The sequence below is a fragment of the Cucurbita moschata genome, unplaced genomic scaffold, assembly GCF_002738365.1.
Source record: "Cucurbita moschata cultivar Rifu unplaced genomic scaffold, Cmos_1.0 Cmo_Scf00008, whole genome shotgun sequence".
In the NCBI taxonomy this organism is placed as follows: domain Eukaryota; kingdom Viridiplantae; phylum Streptophyta; class Magnoliopsida; order Cucurbitales; family Cucurbitaceae; genus Cucurbita; species Cucurbita moschata.
The window spans coordinates 159,617-171,529 of NW_019268524.1; the positions used below are offsets into that span (position 1 = coordinate 159,617).

The 11,913-nt window shown below is 40.1% G+C and overlaps 4 protein-coding genes across 11 annotated transcripts in view; 2 read left to right on the forward strand and 2 right to left on the reverse strand.

The window, feature by feature from the left end:
• The window catches only part of LOC111446410 (HMG1/2-like protein), a 2,338-nt gene extending 1,430 nt beyond the window's left edge, over positions 1-908 (reverse strand). For all 4 annotated transcript variants that reach the window (XR_002711062.1, XR_002711061.1, XM_023085224.1 and 1 more), the window contains exons 1-3: positions 724-908; positions 573-627; positions 327-425 (exon numbers count right to left, since the gene is read on the reverse strand). Coding sequence is in view for 2 of the 4 variants with exons in the window: in XM_023085224.1 (XP_022940992.1) it covers positions 327-425; positions 573-619 (146 nt within the window). In the remaining 2 variants the exon portion in view is untranslated. The remainder of the gene's footprint in view (positions 1-326; positions 426-572; positions 628-723) is intronic.
• Positions 909-1,231: 323 nt separating this feature from the next.
• Positions 1,232-5,179, forward strand: LOC111446319. Of its 2 annotated transcripts, XM_023085081.1 has the most exons (9): positions 1,234-1,709; positions 2,350-2,389; positions 2,481-2,559; positions 2,651-2,696; positions 2,789-2,887; positions 3,452-3,520; positions 3,626-3,986; positions 4,069-4,223; positions 4,314-5,179. In XM_023085081.1, the coding sequence occupies exons 1-9, from the start codon at positions 1,308-1,310 to the stop codon at positions 4,539-4,541; spliced, it is 1,479 nt and encodes a 492-aa protein (XP_022940849.1). In that variant the 5' UTR covers positions 1,234-1,307; the 3' UTR covers positions 4,542-5,179. The 2 variants fall into 2 exon arrangements, with proteins under 2 accessions (XP_022940850.1, XP_022940849.1); XM_023085082.1 differs by lacking the exon at positions 3,452-3,520 and having other exon boundaries at positions 1,232-1,709.
• A 330-nt stretch (positions 5,180-5,509) lies between these two features.
• LOC111446320 (DNA repair RAD52-like protein 2, chloroplastic) lies at positions 5,510-8,145 on the reverse strand. 3 transcript variants are annotated; one of them, XM_023085085.1, is made up of 3 exons: positions 7,984-8,145; positions 7,779-7,901; positions 5,510-6,591 (listed from the first exon to the last, which is right to left on the reverse strand). In XM_023085085.1, the coding sequence occupies exon 3, from the start codon at positions 6,392-6,394 to the stop codon at positions 5,771-5,773; it is 624 nt and encodes a 207-aa protein (XP_022940853.1). In that variant the 5' UTR covers positions 6,395-6,591; positions 7,779-7,901; positions 7,984-8,145; the 3' UTR covers positions 5,510-5,770. The 3 variants fall into 3 exon arrangements, with proteins under 3 accessions (XP_022940853.1, XP_022940852.1, XP_022940851.1); XM_023085084.1 differs by having other exon boundaries at positions 5,510-6,602; XM_023085083.1 differs by having other exon boundaries at positions 5,510-6,629.
• Positions 8,146-8,818: 673 nt separating this feature from the next.
• Positions 8,819-11,819, forward strand: LOC111446694 (probable serine/threonine-protein kinase PBL21). 2 transcript variants are annotated; one of them, XM_023085622.1, is made up of 7 exons: positions 8,819-9,631; positions 9,716-9,718; positions 9,814-9,989; positions 10,109-10,298; positions 10,482-10,873; positions 11,067-11,392; positions 11,521-11,819. In XM_023085622.1, the coding sequence occupies exons 1-6, from the start codon at positions 9,568-9,570 to the stop codon at positions 11,352-11,354; spliced, it is 1,113 nt and encodes a 370-aa protein (XP_022941390.1). In that variant the 5' UTR covers positions 8,819-9,567; the 3' UTR covers positions 11,355-11,392; positions 11,521-11,819. The 2 variants fall into 2 exon arrangements, with proteins under 2 accessions (XP_022941390.1, XP_022941391.1); XM_023085623.1 differs by lacking the exon at positions 9,716-9,718 and having other exon boundaries at positions 8,931-9,631.
• Positions 11,820-11,913: the final 94 nt, after the last annotated feature.

The window sequence follows — 11,913 nt, forward strand, 5'->3', positions numbered from 1 at the left end:
AAAAAAAAAAAAAAAAAAAAAACGACGACAACAACAACACGACAGCATAGAGATAAGAAACATAATCGACTTACAGGAACAAAAACACTGCTAAAGTAAAATACACAAATCAGAGGAATCTTTTCGTTGAAAGTCGGGTGTTTTGACACTCGCTAATATATCCACAAGGTAATTATAATGATTTTGAATATATATTTTGTCACAAACCATAAACAAGTTCCTAGTTTTTCCATCCAAGCTCGCATATTACTCAACTCCACAGCCGTATAAATGAAATAATTTGTAGATAAGCGAGTAATTCAGCCATCTTATAAAAAAAAAATTACATGAAAACGAAGAAGGCACTGGCGGGCCTCTTGGGTTTGTTAGGATCTTTTCCTGCCTTCTTACTCCCTTTCTTGGCTGCACCTTTCTTCACCGCAAGCCTACAGCAAATGAACAAATAAGCAAAAACGATCGATCAGAACAAAAAGGGTTAACGCCTACTTTAACACTGGTGATATGAACCGATTAAAAGTGGAAAACAAACACATCAGACAGAAAATAACATGGAAGGGACAATAAAAACTCACTTGGCGTGTGGTTTCATCGACTCCGTCTTCGATTTACCGCCTTTCATATCGAATCCTGCAGGAATAAGATCAGATCAGCAACAATTTGGAGATGAAAGAAAGAAAGCACATGAAATTGCATCAGAAATCGAAGGAGATGGATGAAACGTACCGATGGAAGGAGGTTGGGTTAGGTGTAGGGTTTGAATAGGGAGGATGAAGCGGAGCTGCGTGTGAGAGAGAAGCAAAGAAGCGGTGCGAGGCGAGGAGGAGAGGGATAATTCAGTCCTTGAAGGACAGGAGGGCAAATTGAAATTCAATTGCGCACGAAATGAAACCAAGCAGGAATTTCGGCGGGATTTTTCATTTATTGCCAACTCAATAATCCGCGCACTCTTATGCCATTGGTCCACGTCATCGAGATCCTACTGCTCATATTCGTTGGCGGTGCGAGGGGCAAGTGTAGAGCATCTCTGAAAGCCCGTTTTTCCAATGTTGGGCCTCAAAAGAAGCTCGAAACAATCAAGCCCAGAGTGAAAACGAGTATAATGATGTGGGCCAGAAAATTACAAAAAAGCCCATATCCATAGAAAGGGCCCATTTGCGGTGCCTTCGTGCTCCAGCGTTTCTATTCCTTTGCACGCACGTTATACTGTCATGCGATTCGCACGTGCCTAGAAATCCCTGCATCGTCCGCCGTGAAAACTGAAATCGATTAACTCCCTGCGTTGGGTCCCTCCGAAAAAGGGAAGAACAATGGGCGAGGTTTCCAAATCGACGATGAAGAAGAGAAAGAAAAAGGGCCGTCCTTCTCTCTTAGATCTCCAAAAGCGGTTCCTCAAACAGCAGAAGTTGCAGGAACAGCATCAACAACCGCTTAACGCTTTCGACTTGGCCTCCAACCCTAAGAGTCCATCTTCTTGCCAGAATCGTAATGTTCACCCCGCGACAGAGCGCGTCACCGGCGGGGACGACGACGATGACGACGACGAGCGCATTGAGAAGAAGCACAAACCTTTACTTGGTTTAACTTCTCGCCAAAACTATCCAACATTGTCCGCTTATTCTTTACGTAAATCAGCCCCCTACGACGAAGATTCCGAGTCGGCACTCAAACGTCGCAGAATCGTTGCAGACCAGTTTGGATCTTCAGAAGTGGTGATGAACTGAATCTATTCGCTCGTCAAAAAATATTTTCAAGCATTGGCGAAAAGGAATTTGTTTCTTCTTCTTCTTTTTTTTTTTTTTTTTTTTTTTTTTTACCAACCAGTTTGAAAAAAAAAGGAAGAAAGAAAACCCCTTGCGTCAATGATTTATAAAATCAACCAGTTTTGTTTCTTTCCCTTTTTCTCGATAAAATCAAATCGTTGTATTATCCAAACGAGATTCAATGATTTGTGAAGTTTCGCGCGTAAATTGAAGATTCTGGCAAACTTTCTGTCAGATCGAAGTTTGTGGGATGTGTTTTACTCTGTTAAGTTTCTATCTTTTTTTTTTTTTTTTTTAAAAATAATAATTTGGGAGGATGGTAGTTTTAGATATATTTTACTTAATGGAATTCTCCTTTCTATAATTTATAATAAATTAATTGGATGAAGGGTTTATGAAACAAAATAATGCATTACAGTATCAACTTGAAAAGAATGAATTTGTCTTTTCTATAGCTATTATGATTTTTGTATTCATGTATCTCAAGGCTGCATCTGGAAGGGCTTTGCTGCAACTTTGTAGAGAGTTAAATAGAAATGCATTCCCACACTCCAAAGCTCTAATCTTGTTTGATTACTTTAATTTGCAGAGTGAAAAAACATGGAAAGCGACAGACACTGCGAATAATGGTATCTAATTCTCTTACTAAATGTCGATGATGATGATGATGTTGTTGTTGTGAACTTTATTTGGTGATACTATTTATAATGATGTGAGTAGGGTCGCAGGTGGAGTCTGGTCCCACGACAACTTTGCCAGACAAAAAGTTGTTGATTTTCATCCTCGATAGGCTTCAAAAGTGCGACTGTTCATTTGTTTCTTATCGTTTTCCCTCATTATTGTTTCCCATTTAATAATCGTTTTGAGTAGTGCTCCCTGTTTCCTTCCAGAAAAGACACCCATGGAGTCTTTTCCCAACCCGTCGATCAAAACGAGGTTCTTTTTTTTTTTTTTTTTTTTCTCTTCTTTTTTATCCGCAGTTTTTAGATTTAAAGCTCTAAACTTGATTCATTTCATTTTTGCTGCAGCTTCCCGATTACCATGTCATTATTGAGAATCCTATGGATTTTGGGACTGTGAGGGCCAAATTAGATGGGGGAGCATACTCAAATTTGGAACAGTTTGAGGTTGTAACCCAGACTTGTTTTTTGACTTGTAGATTGTGCATTCTGATTGCCCATGTCTCTGTCTTGTCTTCTAATTATTATGATATTTGGGTTGAGGAACTCTTCTACCTACCTCCACCACATCCATGTCAATGAACAGATACATGCAAAAATCTTCTTGATACATGCAAAAATCTTCTTTCTCATGCCATAGCCATAGCCATAGCCATAGCCGTAGCCATAGCCTCGAGGTTTTGCACTCCTAAGAAGTTTTGAGCTCCTTAAAGTGCATGGTTTGGTGCCTGTTCGGTTTGGAGTTCTAGTCACTGATATGCAAGGTCTTAGTCTCGATGGGTTTCGATTAAGATCTGTGCTAATCTCTCATTATATAGATGGGACTGATGCCATTCTTTGGACATGATTTTTTCTTGTCTAAAAATCTGACTTAAAGCTTGAGAATTTACTTAAATTTTAATTTGATAGGTTCACTTTGTTGTTTTGCTCTATATCCCTTGTTTCTGAAAGAATATATTTGATGTTGATTTTTAAGTGATTTGACTTTTTTCTATCATTTTAATCTCGCAGGAAGATATTTTTTTGATATGTTCAAATGCGATGAAATATAACGCTTCAGATACCGTTTTCTTCCGTCAGGTTTAGATAAGCTCAGATTGGTGCTTTTGGATGTTATGGGGCTTTTAGATTAGAATGATTCTTGGATTTACTGTTTATATGATTTAAAGTTTACTTAAATCTTAGGCACGATCCATACAAGAACTTGCGAAGAGGGATTTTGAGAATTTGAGGCGAGAAAGCAGTGATGAAAGTGAAGCAGAACAGAAAGTTGTGAGGAGGGGTAGACCCCCAGGAAAGAGCCAGAAGAGATGTCTGGGAGGTCTTGGTAGTAACCCTCTTGAAAGCATCATTGGGGCAGAGTTGTGCTCAGGTGCTACTCCTGCTTCTGGCGATGATTCCATCAACGTCAATGGCTACAATTTGAGAAGGGCACGTTCTTCCTTCAGGCCCCTGCCTGAAGATCCTCCAGTTAGGACATCCGCACCAGCTCAACATGGCGAAACTTTGGCCAGCTGGTTGCCTGAATGGAAAAATGAATTTCCAGGTTTCTTTTACTCAATATTTTTCCTACAGTCTTTACAGTTTTGTCCAACATATATCTTTGACTTCTATCCAATTGTTTTCAGCTTCAGTTTTGAAGGGTGTTCTTAAAAGTGGGAAGAATGATAATATGGCTGTGGATGAGAATAGACGTCATACCTATGGGAATCATTCACTCTCCTGTGGGAATTTGTCATCTGTCTTTGGTAACCTTGATGGAGACTTGAAGCAACTAATTACTGTATGTGGTGTCACTCTTCATTCTCTGTTGCTATTTAATTTAATGTTTTTGTTGGTAAATGTAATGTTTATGATGAATATCAACAAGCAGGTAGGTTTGCATGCTGAGCATGGTTATGTAAGAAGCCTAGCTCTGTTTGTAGCGGATCTTGGTCCTGTAGTTTGGAAGATTGCATATAAGAAAATTGAAAGTAGTAGTCGGGAGCTTGGGCGAGTACTGATACAGGAGATTGAAATGCTGAAGCAGCAGCAGCGCATGTTGCCTGCGGATGGAGGAGGCTCAGCTGACACAAAAACAGCAGCGGAGAGCTTTATCTGACTCGCTCAAACATTGGTTGGTATTTCGAATAACTTCTTTGGAACAAGGCGAAGATGTTGAAACTGACAGAGTGAGAATTTCCCAAAGCGAGACAATAGTGCGAAGATGGTGATTTCTTCCCCCCCATCATTTTTGACAAGAAATGAGAATGGCAAAGACTTGATGCCATTATTGGTGGGGAGTCGTCCTGTTCAAAAGACTCCTTCAGTGCCTTGTCAAATGCATAGTGCTTCTTTCCAAAGCCCTGCGCTGCTGGTGCTGGTGATCTGGATGATTTACTAAGCCAAGCTGAAATGCTGAAACTTGCAGCAGAAGATGTGGGTCAGATCAAAACACAACAAGAGCAGGGGCTTGGCAAGAATTATCAACCAACTCAATTCTGTGCATTCAATTATCAGCTCATTTTGGATTAGGCGTATACGAGTAATGCTGCAGATTTTTTTCACACTATACCATACGAGTAATGCTGCAGCTCTGTACAGATAAAGTAACTTCAGTGTCTCATTTTCTCCATCTTTAGACCATAGGGAGTTGTGCAATTACTTACAAAATGGACGGACCTCATTTATCTGTTCACCTGGTCAAATCGATAATCGAATAGACTCAGAAATTTTTAATACAAAAACATTGACTTTTGCCGTCTGATGTCTCTCATTAACTACGCTGAGAGGGAATTGGGGTTTTGCTGCTCTCTCTTAAATCATGTGCTATCTTTCGTTTCAAATTCTGTCCTTTTCCTTCTTGATGGGGCCCAGCCCCCCCTACCCTGGGCTTACTTCTTCTTCCTGTACAAACTACAAACGAAAGATTCATCTACGCCTCAATTTCATTTTCTAAACAAAACCATCCACTTACTGACATGAACAACTTAGCTTCTGTCCATGTTCCAGTTGGCTCATCGAGCCTTATAATAGGTTGAATGTCCTATCTGTTATAACTAACAAAGGGGCAATCTTCAGAAAAACACATTTCAGAGGGTAAATTGAAAAGCCATCCTTGATACAGGGCATTTGTAAGCTTTCTTATTTGAAAGTTCATCAACATGAACGGAGGTCAGCATCTTCTTTGGACTTTGTTAAAGTTCAAGACCTGCTCTGAATTATCTAAAACTAGTAATCTGCACCTCAAATGTCAAGGCCAGCATTATAATACCCCATTTCTACAAAATATTGAAACTAAAAAATTTTAATACATGTTGGAAGCATGTCATTCTTCTGTTCTTCTTGCTTTCATTCTTCATGATAGAGATACAAACCCAGGCCAAATCTTGCACAAGCCTTGCAAAAAGCTATTTCCTCCGCAGCAGCTACAGGATCTTCAATATTGCTATCAGTGGCTGATACTGTTCCAGTCGATTCACGGTGTGCCTCTCCATCAGATCCTCTTACAGTCACACGATAAACCACAGTCACGCTACCATTGTCAGAGAATATGACATCTCTTATTTCTCCACACCATCCAGGGGCATAGAAACTCAGCATCCTATTGGCATGAAACCAGGGGATGAAAGTAGCAGGAGGACGATTCTGGGGGTCAGAATGAGGGACTTTTGGAGCGATGTTATCGGGGATTCTCTTGTTAAGATCGCGGAGGATCTCAGCAAGGGGACGAGTGATGCAGGATGAGTTGGCCGGGGAAAAAGATTTATTGAGTGGAACAACATAGTTGGTGTTAGGTACTCCCTTCTTACCACTAGCATCACTGCTGGAGCAGACGAGATGAAGATGGCGTCTCGTAGCAGTAGAAATTTGGGGGAGTCGAATCTCACTAACAGAGTAGGAAGAGGGAAGAAAGGAAAATGCAGGGAGGCGAGGGCCCAAGAGCTGGGAATGGGCATAGGTTTGGAGAGCCATAAGAACAATGAAGCAGAGAACCGACGACCAACAGCAACTTAAGTTCAACTCAATTCCCTCGTCCACCCACAACTACCTGTCAATATGCCTGAAGTTTACCAAATACCTAGCAACAAGAGTTTGGGATCCAAGCATTCAATTTGGGCTCTTGATGAACGGGATGAAGATGATCCACACTGGTGATGACACAAATCCACCTGATGACGAGCTTGAAACAGCGGTATTCAATTAACAACTACAAAAGAAAATATTCTTAGAAAGAATAAATTTTAGACAAAATCTAGACCCAATCAAGATCAACGAGAAAACAAAACACTATTTGTTAAGAAAATCTAGACATGCACTAGTAGAATGCATGCCCGTTGAATTAAATTTTTGCAAAATATTGTTTTCTAATTTAACATTGATCGAGAGAAACTAATAACGCTGATGCCGTACATAGAAAATCCGTTTATATTGCATAAAAGAATTATATTATGATGACCCCGATTAGAAAATTATTCCGGAAAATTGTGGAAACCATATAGGATTGGGGAGCTTGGGAAATTACTTATGAAGGATACCGCACATTCTCTTAGGAAATTACATATAAAGGATATGCATGCCGGGGTCCAACTGGTTATTTCAGCGTGAGTTAATTTCAAGCAGGTTTTGTTGGACACAACTGAAAACAAATGTCTCAAATCTCGTTGTTACATTTGCCCAACCGCAAAAGGAAATCACAAGGCACAGGGCACATTCCTTTACCTACTCCTTAAAATATTTGGGAAGATTTATCCATAAATTAGATCTTAGGATTTCCTACGACTCAGGATTTAATCCTATTTTTGTTGACGACTTTAGTAAAATATCTCACTTTATCCCATGTAAACAAAAATGGGGATGCTGTTTATATTGCAAATTTGTTTTAGGAGGTGGTAAAACCCCATGGTACTCCCGAAAACAGTTGTTTCAGACAGTGATGTCAAAAATTTGAAGTAATTGTTTACAAACATTGTGAAAACGTTTAATACCATATTCATCCACAGAATGAAGATGATCAATAGAACTTTGGGCATTTTATAAGGTGCTTCAGCAGCCAAAAATCATAACAATGGGACATAACACTGCCCCAAGCTGAGTTTGTTGCTCAACAGGGAAGTGCCCATTTGTAATTGTTCATACTAAATTTCCTAGACTAACTATAGCCCTGTCTAAATTTCCCACCACTATTAGAATCGGAAGAAAAGATTGCATAAAGACATGAAGAGGTTACACAAAAATTGCAAATCAACAACCAAAAGAAAAAAGCAGATGCAGATGTGAACCTCAAGGAATTCGGTGAATCTCAAATAATCACGATTTCCAAAGTAAAGAATAAAAGAAGGTTGGAGAAAACGCTTACACTGCAATTACCCAGATGGTTATAGTTCAACACAACCTTCAATAAATCCAACCTCCCTGGATATTTCGCTGCTGACGATTTTCGTATTCCGGATCCGATTAGATCTGCCCGCGTATGATAGATCTGTAATGGTTTCAAGATTAAAAAACAAAAATGTATCAATATCTCAAAAGTTCAGAGAGTCGGAAAGGTAAAGATCACTTACAAAAAAGTTTCTTGTTGGAGCAACGGCGGGATCTGTCAATTTTGATGAAGTAATTAGGTCAAAACACCGCGTGGCGGGGTCTCTGCAACTTGATGGCAGCGCGGTTTTATCTCTCTAAACGAAACTCGCCGGCGAATAATGTCAGGTAGGTAGGTAGTTGCAGTTGGGCAGAACAAGAGTTTCTTGTGATGGGCTTTTATTGGGCCTTGACTTCAGAGGCTTTATTTTTCAGTAATTGGGCTGAAATATATTGGGCCACCCATGTAAACCTGGTCCCAGACAGCCGAACAATGAATGCTTGAGCCGAACCAGACAGGCTTTCCAATCATGTGCCATCTTTTGTTTCAAATCCTGTCTTTTCTTCTTTTCTTTATTCCTTTTTTTTATTTTCTTTTTCCTTTTTGATGGGCCCAACTTTTATTTATTATTATTTATTTATTCCGTAGAAAATTATAGATTCATCTACACGTCAGTATCGTAATCTTAAAAAACAAAAAAAAAAAAAAAGGGGCCTTTTTTTTCTTTAATGAAACAATATCATATCACTATTGACATTAACGACAACTTTGCTTCTATCTATGTCAATCCAGTTGGCTCATCAAGCTTTATGTGCCATTTTCCAAATGATTCTTTTTTATTATTGTTATTATTTAAGAAAATAATTAATTGAGTAATTTATAGATATTTTGAATTTGTAAGCAACATTGCATGTGATGAGATGAGCTCCCCAATTTGTAGAGTTCTGTGTTGGGTAAGATTTGATGTCCGTCAAAGGAGGAAAAGGGCGTTGACCTGAAATTTGTCTCAAAGTCAATACGTCATCCCACAATCCAAACCGGATCTGAACTGGTCGGACAGTGCTAGTTTCGTAAATAACAGTGATGATGAAGGGTAGTGGCGGAAGGTCGACCACCGGGCGAGCGGAACGTTTAAATGCGGGCAGTGGGAAAGAAGAAATTCAGAGGGGAGAGAGCGACTGGTGACGGTTGCCCACAAAAATAAATGCAAAGAAAATTAAGGCCCACTTTCCCCCAGATTCAAACCCTAACAAAAAATGCTCTCTTTTTCCCCTTTCTTTTTTTCAACTTGAATTTCCTTTTCTAGGAACAAGCTCCGAAATTTTAACCCAAATCTCTCTGTCATCCTTCCTCTTCTCCCAGTTCGCCGGAAGCTGAACCCGATCGCCGGCGGTGGTCCTCCCATTCTATATTTAGCTCTGTTTTGTCATTTTTGCCCTTTAGATCTATCTCTTGTTCAAAGATCATGTTCGCCAGTGGCGCTTCTTCTGATAGAATTTCCCTATTTTTTTACCCTTTTTTGTTTTTGTTGCGTTCCGAGTGTATGTAGCCTACATTATTTATTTTGTTCTTTTTGTAAAATACTTCATTTCTTCTTATCTCTCCCTCTCTCTCTCTCTCTCTCTCCCGATTCTTCTCGTGCTTAACCCTAAGGTTTGCCTTTGAATCTTCGGGGGAGGCTCATGGGACCAAGCTTTAGAGTGAAGTTCATTTGAAATGTGTATATGGGTCGAATTGGTGATTTTTGTCTGTGAGTTATAATTTGAATTGCACTGCTTTTGGAGGTATGAGCTGCTTTTCTTGCATTCGCACTCGTTGTAATGACGCCAGCAAGGTCGAAATTGACAATGGTAAGAACTTTTGAGCTCAATTTTGAGGTCAAATTCACTGAATCTTAGATGTTTTATGATTTGTAAACTTCCAACTTTTCGCAGATGGTAATTGGCCGATGCTGCCTCTTGTTTCCTTCTGCTAAAGGAAATGGATTTGTAAAAAGCTTTGAATTTGAATTTGAATTTGAATTCGTGTGCAGAAACTGGAAAAGGGAAGGAATCACAACCCAGAAGTGGAAACAACCGGAAATGTGGGGCTGCTCGAAGCTTCCCGTTTCGCGAATTGGCAACGGCGACCAGAGGTTTCAAGGAAGTGAACTTGATTGGTGAAGGCGGGTTTGGAAGAGTTTACAAAGGCCGATTAGAGTCAGGCCAGGTTGTTCTTGCTGCTTCCTTCTTGTCTGCTAGATCGGCTAAAAAACATAATGTGGTTTTGTTTTTCCTGTGATGTTGAGCTTCATGTTTATGCAATTTATCATTTGCTTTCTTGAGCAGGTTGTTGCTATTAAGCAACTCAATCACGACGGTCTTCAAGGATTTCAGGAATTTATCGTCGAAGTTCTCATGTTAAGCCTATTGCATCACTGTAATCTTGTTACGTTGATCGGTTACTGTACCGATGGAGACCAAAGGCTGTTGGTATACGAGTACATGTCGATGGGAAGCTTGGAAAACCATCTTTTCGGTAAATGTCAATAAATCTTTACTCCGTTCTTATGCTCGAACCAAAAGATATTAGGATTTCTTGAAACTTATCCTGTTCTTGAGCCTGAGGGATTCAAGGGAGAGGTGAATAACTTGGAGATAATTTCAGTGTATTTCGTTTGTAATTCTGGTCGAGTTATAGGCTTATGTATTTTGATTTCAGGTTTGTCCCCCGAACGACCGCCATTGAGTTGGAACACTCGAATCAAAATTGCTCTTGGTGCAGCCCGGGGCCTTGAGTATCTTCACTGCACAGCCAATCCACCGGTTATCTACCGTGACTTGAAATCTGCAAATATCTTACTGGATGACGAGTTCAATCCAAAGCTCTCGGATTTCGGACTGGCCAAGTTAGGACCGGTCGGTGACAACACCCATGTTTCTACCAGAGTGATGGGAACATATGGTTATTGTGCTCCGGAGTATGCCATGAGCGGCAAACTTACTCTGAAATCTGATATCTATTGCTTTGGTGTGGTTCTCTTGGAGATAATTACAGGTAGGAAAGCAATAGACACCACCAAGAAACCTGGAGAGCAAAACCTGGTTGCTTGGGTAAGTTCTCATATTCTCCTTCGTAAACGTCTACCGCCTTTTTCCCAATCATTTATGTTTCTGTAACTACTCGTACCCCGCCTTTAGCTCGGTCGTTATCAGCTTTTGATGCCATGTGTAAACAGAATTGAACTGGTTGTTGGTTTGGATGACATATTAATTGAACTGGTTCGTCCCACGTCCCTCCTTGCAGTCTCGCCCGTTTATTAAAGACCGGAGGAAGTTTGTTCACTTAGTCGACCCACTACTAGAAGGATGCTACCCTGTTCGTTGTCTACACCACGCGATCGCAATTGCTGCAATGTGTCTCCAGGAGCAGCCAACATTCAGACCAATTATCAGTGATATCGTCGTGGCTCTTGAATACTTAGCTTCTCAAAGTTGCGCATCAGAACAACCGAGAGACGGGGCGGCGCCTAATCCCTCCAAACTATCCCCTCAACAAGACAGGAGTCATGGAAAGAGCTCTACATCCAAGTAAGGCTGGCTGCTGTACAAGTCCTGGTATAGCTCTATAAGGTATCAAATCAAATCAGTTGTCTCAGATTATTTCTCATCCATCGAAATATCGCTCACGAAATATCGTTTGTTCGTGAGTTGAATCGGAATGTGGTTTGAGTTGTTGCCTTTGGTGTACTTGGTTGCAGATGAATTTGCAGCTGCTGGCTAGTTAGCTAAGCCCCCGGCCAACTCCAATCTCCTGTTTAATATGGACTTTTGCTTCATCCTTTTCATCTTCATCGAATTTCTCATTGGGCTCCACAATTTATATCATTCAAATCAGATTAGATCAGATTCTTTGTTTGATCGATTAACGGTCAATTTTTTTTTTTAATTGTGAAAATCTGTAAAAGCATCGAAGAATTTCCGTAGACTAATGTGAACAAATATATTTAGTAATATGGATCCAATGATTATGGGCTTAATAATAGTAAAGCCCAGCCCATATGGTTAAGATAAATTGAATTGGGGCCGCCAATTGGCCCATTTAAGTAGACATGCGGCTTCGACGGTTACGAGGTCTAAAACAAATGTCCCAA

Coding starts and splice junctions, on each gene's coding strand:
- LOC111446319 (XM_023085081.1), top strand. CDS start 1,308: ATGGGCGAGGTTTCCAAATCGACGATGAAGAAGAGAAAGAAAAAGGGC. Junction 2,888..3,451: donor CAAATTTGGAACAGTTTGAG/GTTGTAACCCAG, acceptor TTAATCTCGCAG/GAAGATATTTTTTTGATATG. Junction 3,521..3,625: donor ATACCGTTTTCTTCCGTCAG/GTTTAGATAAGC, acceptor CTTAAATCTTAG/GCACGATCCATACAAGAACT.
- LOC111446320 (XM_023085085.1), bottom strand. CDS start 6,394: ATGGCTCTCCAAACCTATGCCCATTCCCAGCTCTTGGGCCCTCGCCTC.
- LOC111446694 (XM_023085622.1), top strand. CDS start 9,568: ATGAGCTGCTTTTCTTGCATTCGCACTCGTTGTAATGACGCCAGCAAG. Junction 10,299..10,481: donor CTTGGAAAACCATCTTTTCG/GTAAATGTCAAT, acceptor TTTTGATTTCAG/GTTTGTCCCCCGAACGACCG. Junction 10,874..11,066: donor AGCAAAACCTGGTTGCTTGG/GTAAGTTCTCAT, acceptor CCCTCCTTGCAG/TCTCGCCCGTTTATTAAAGA.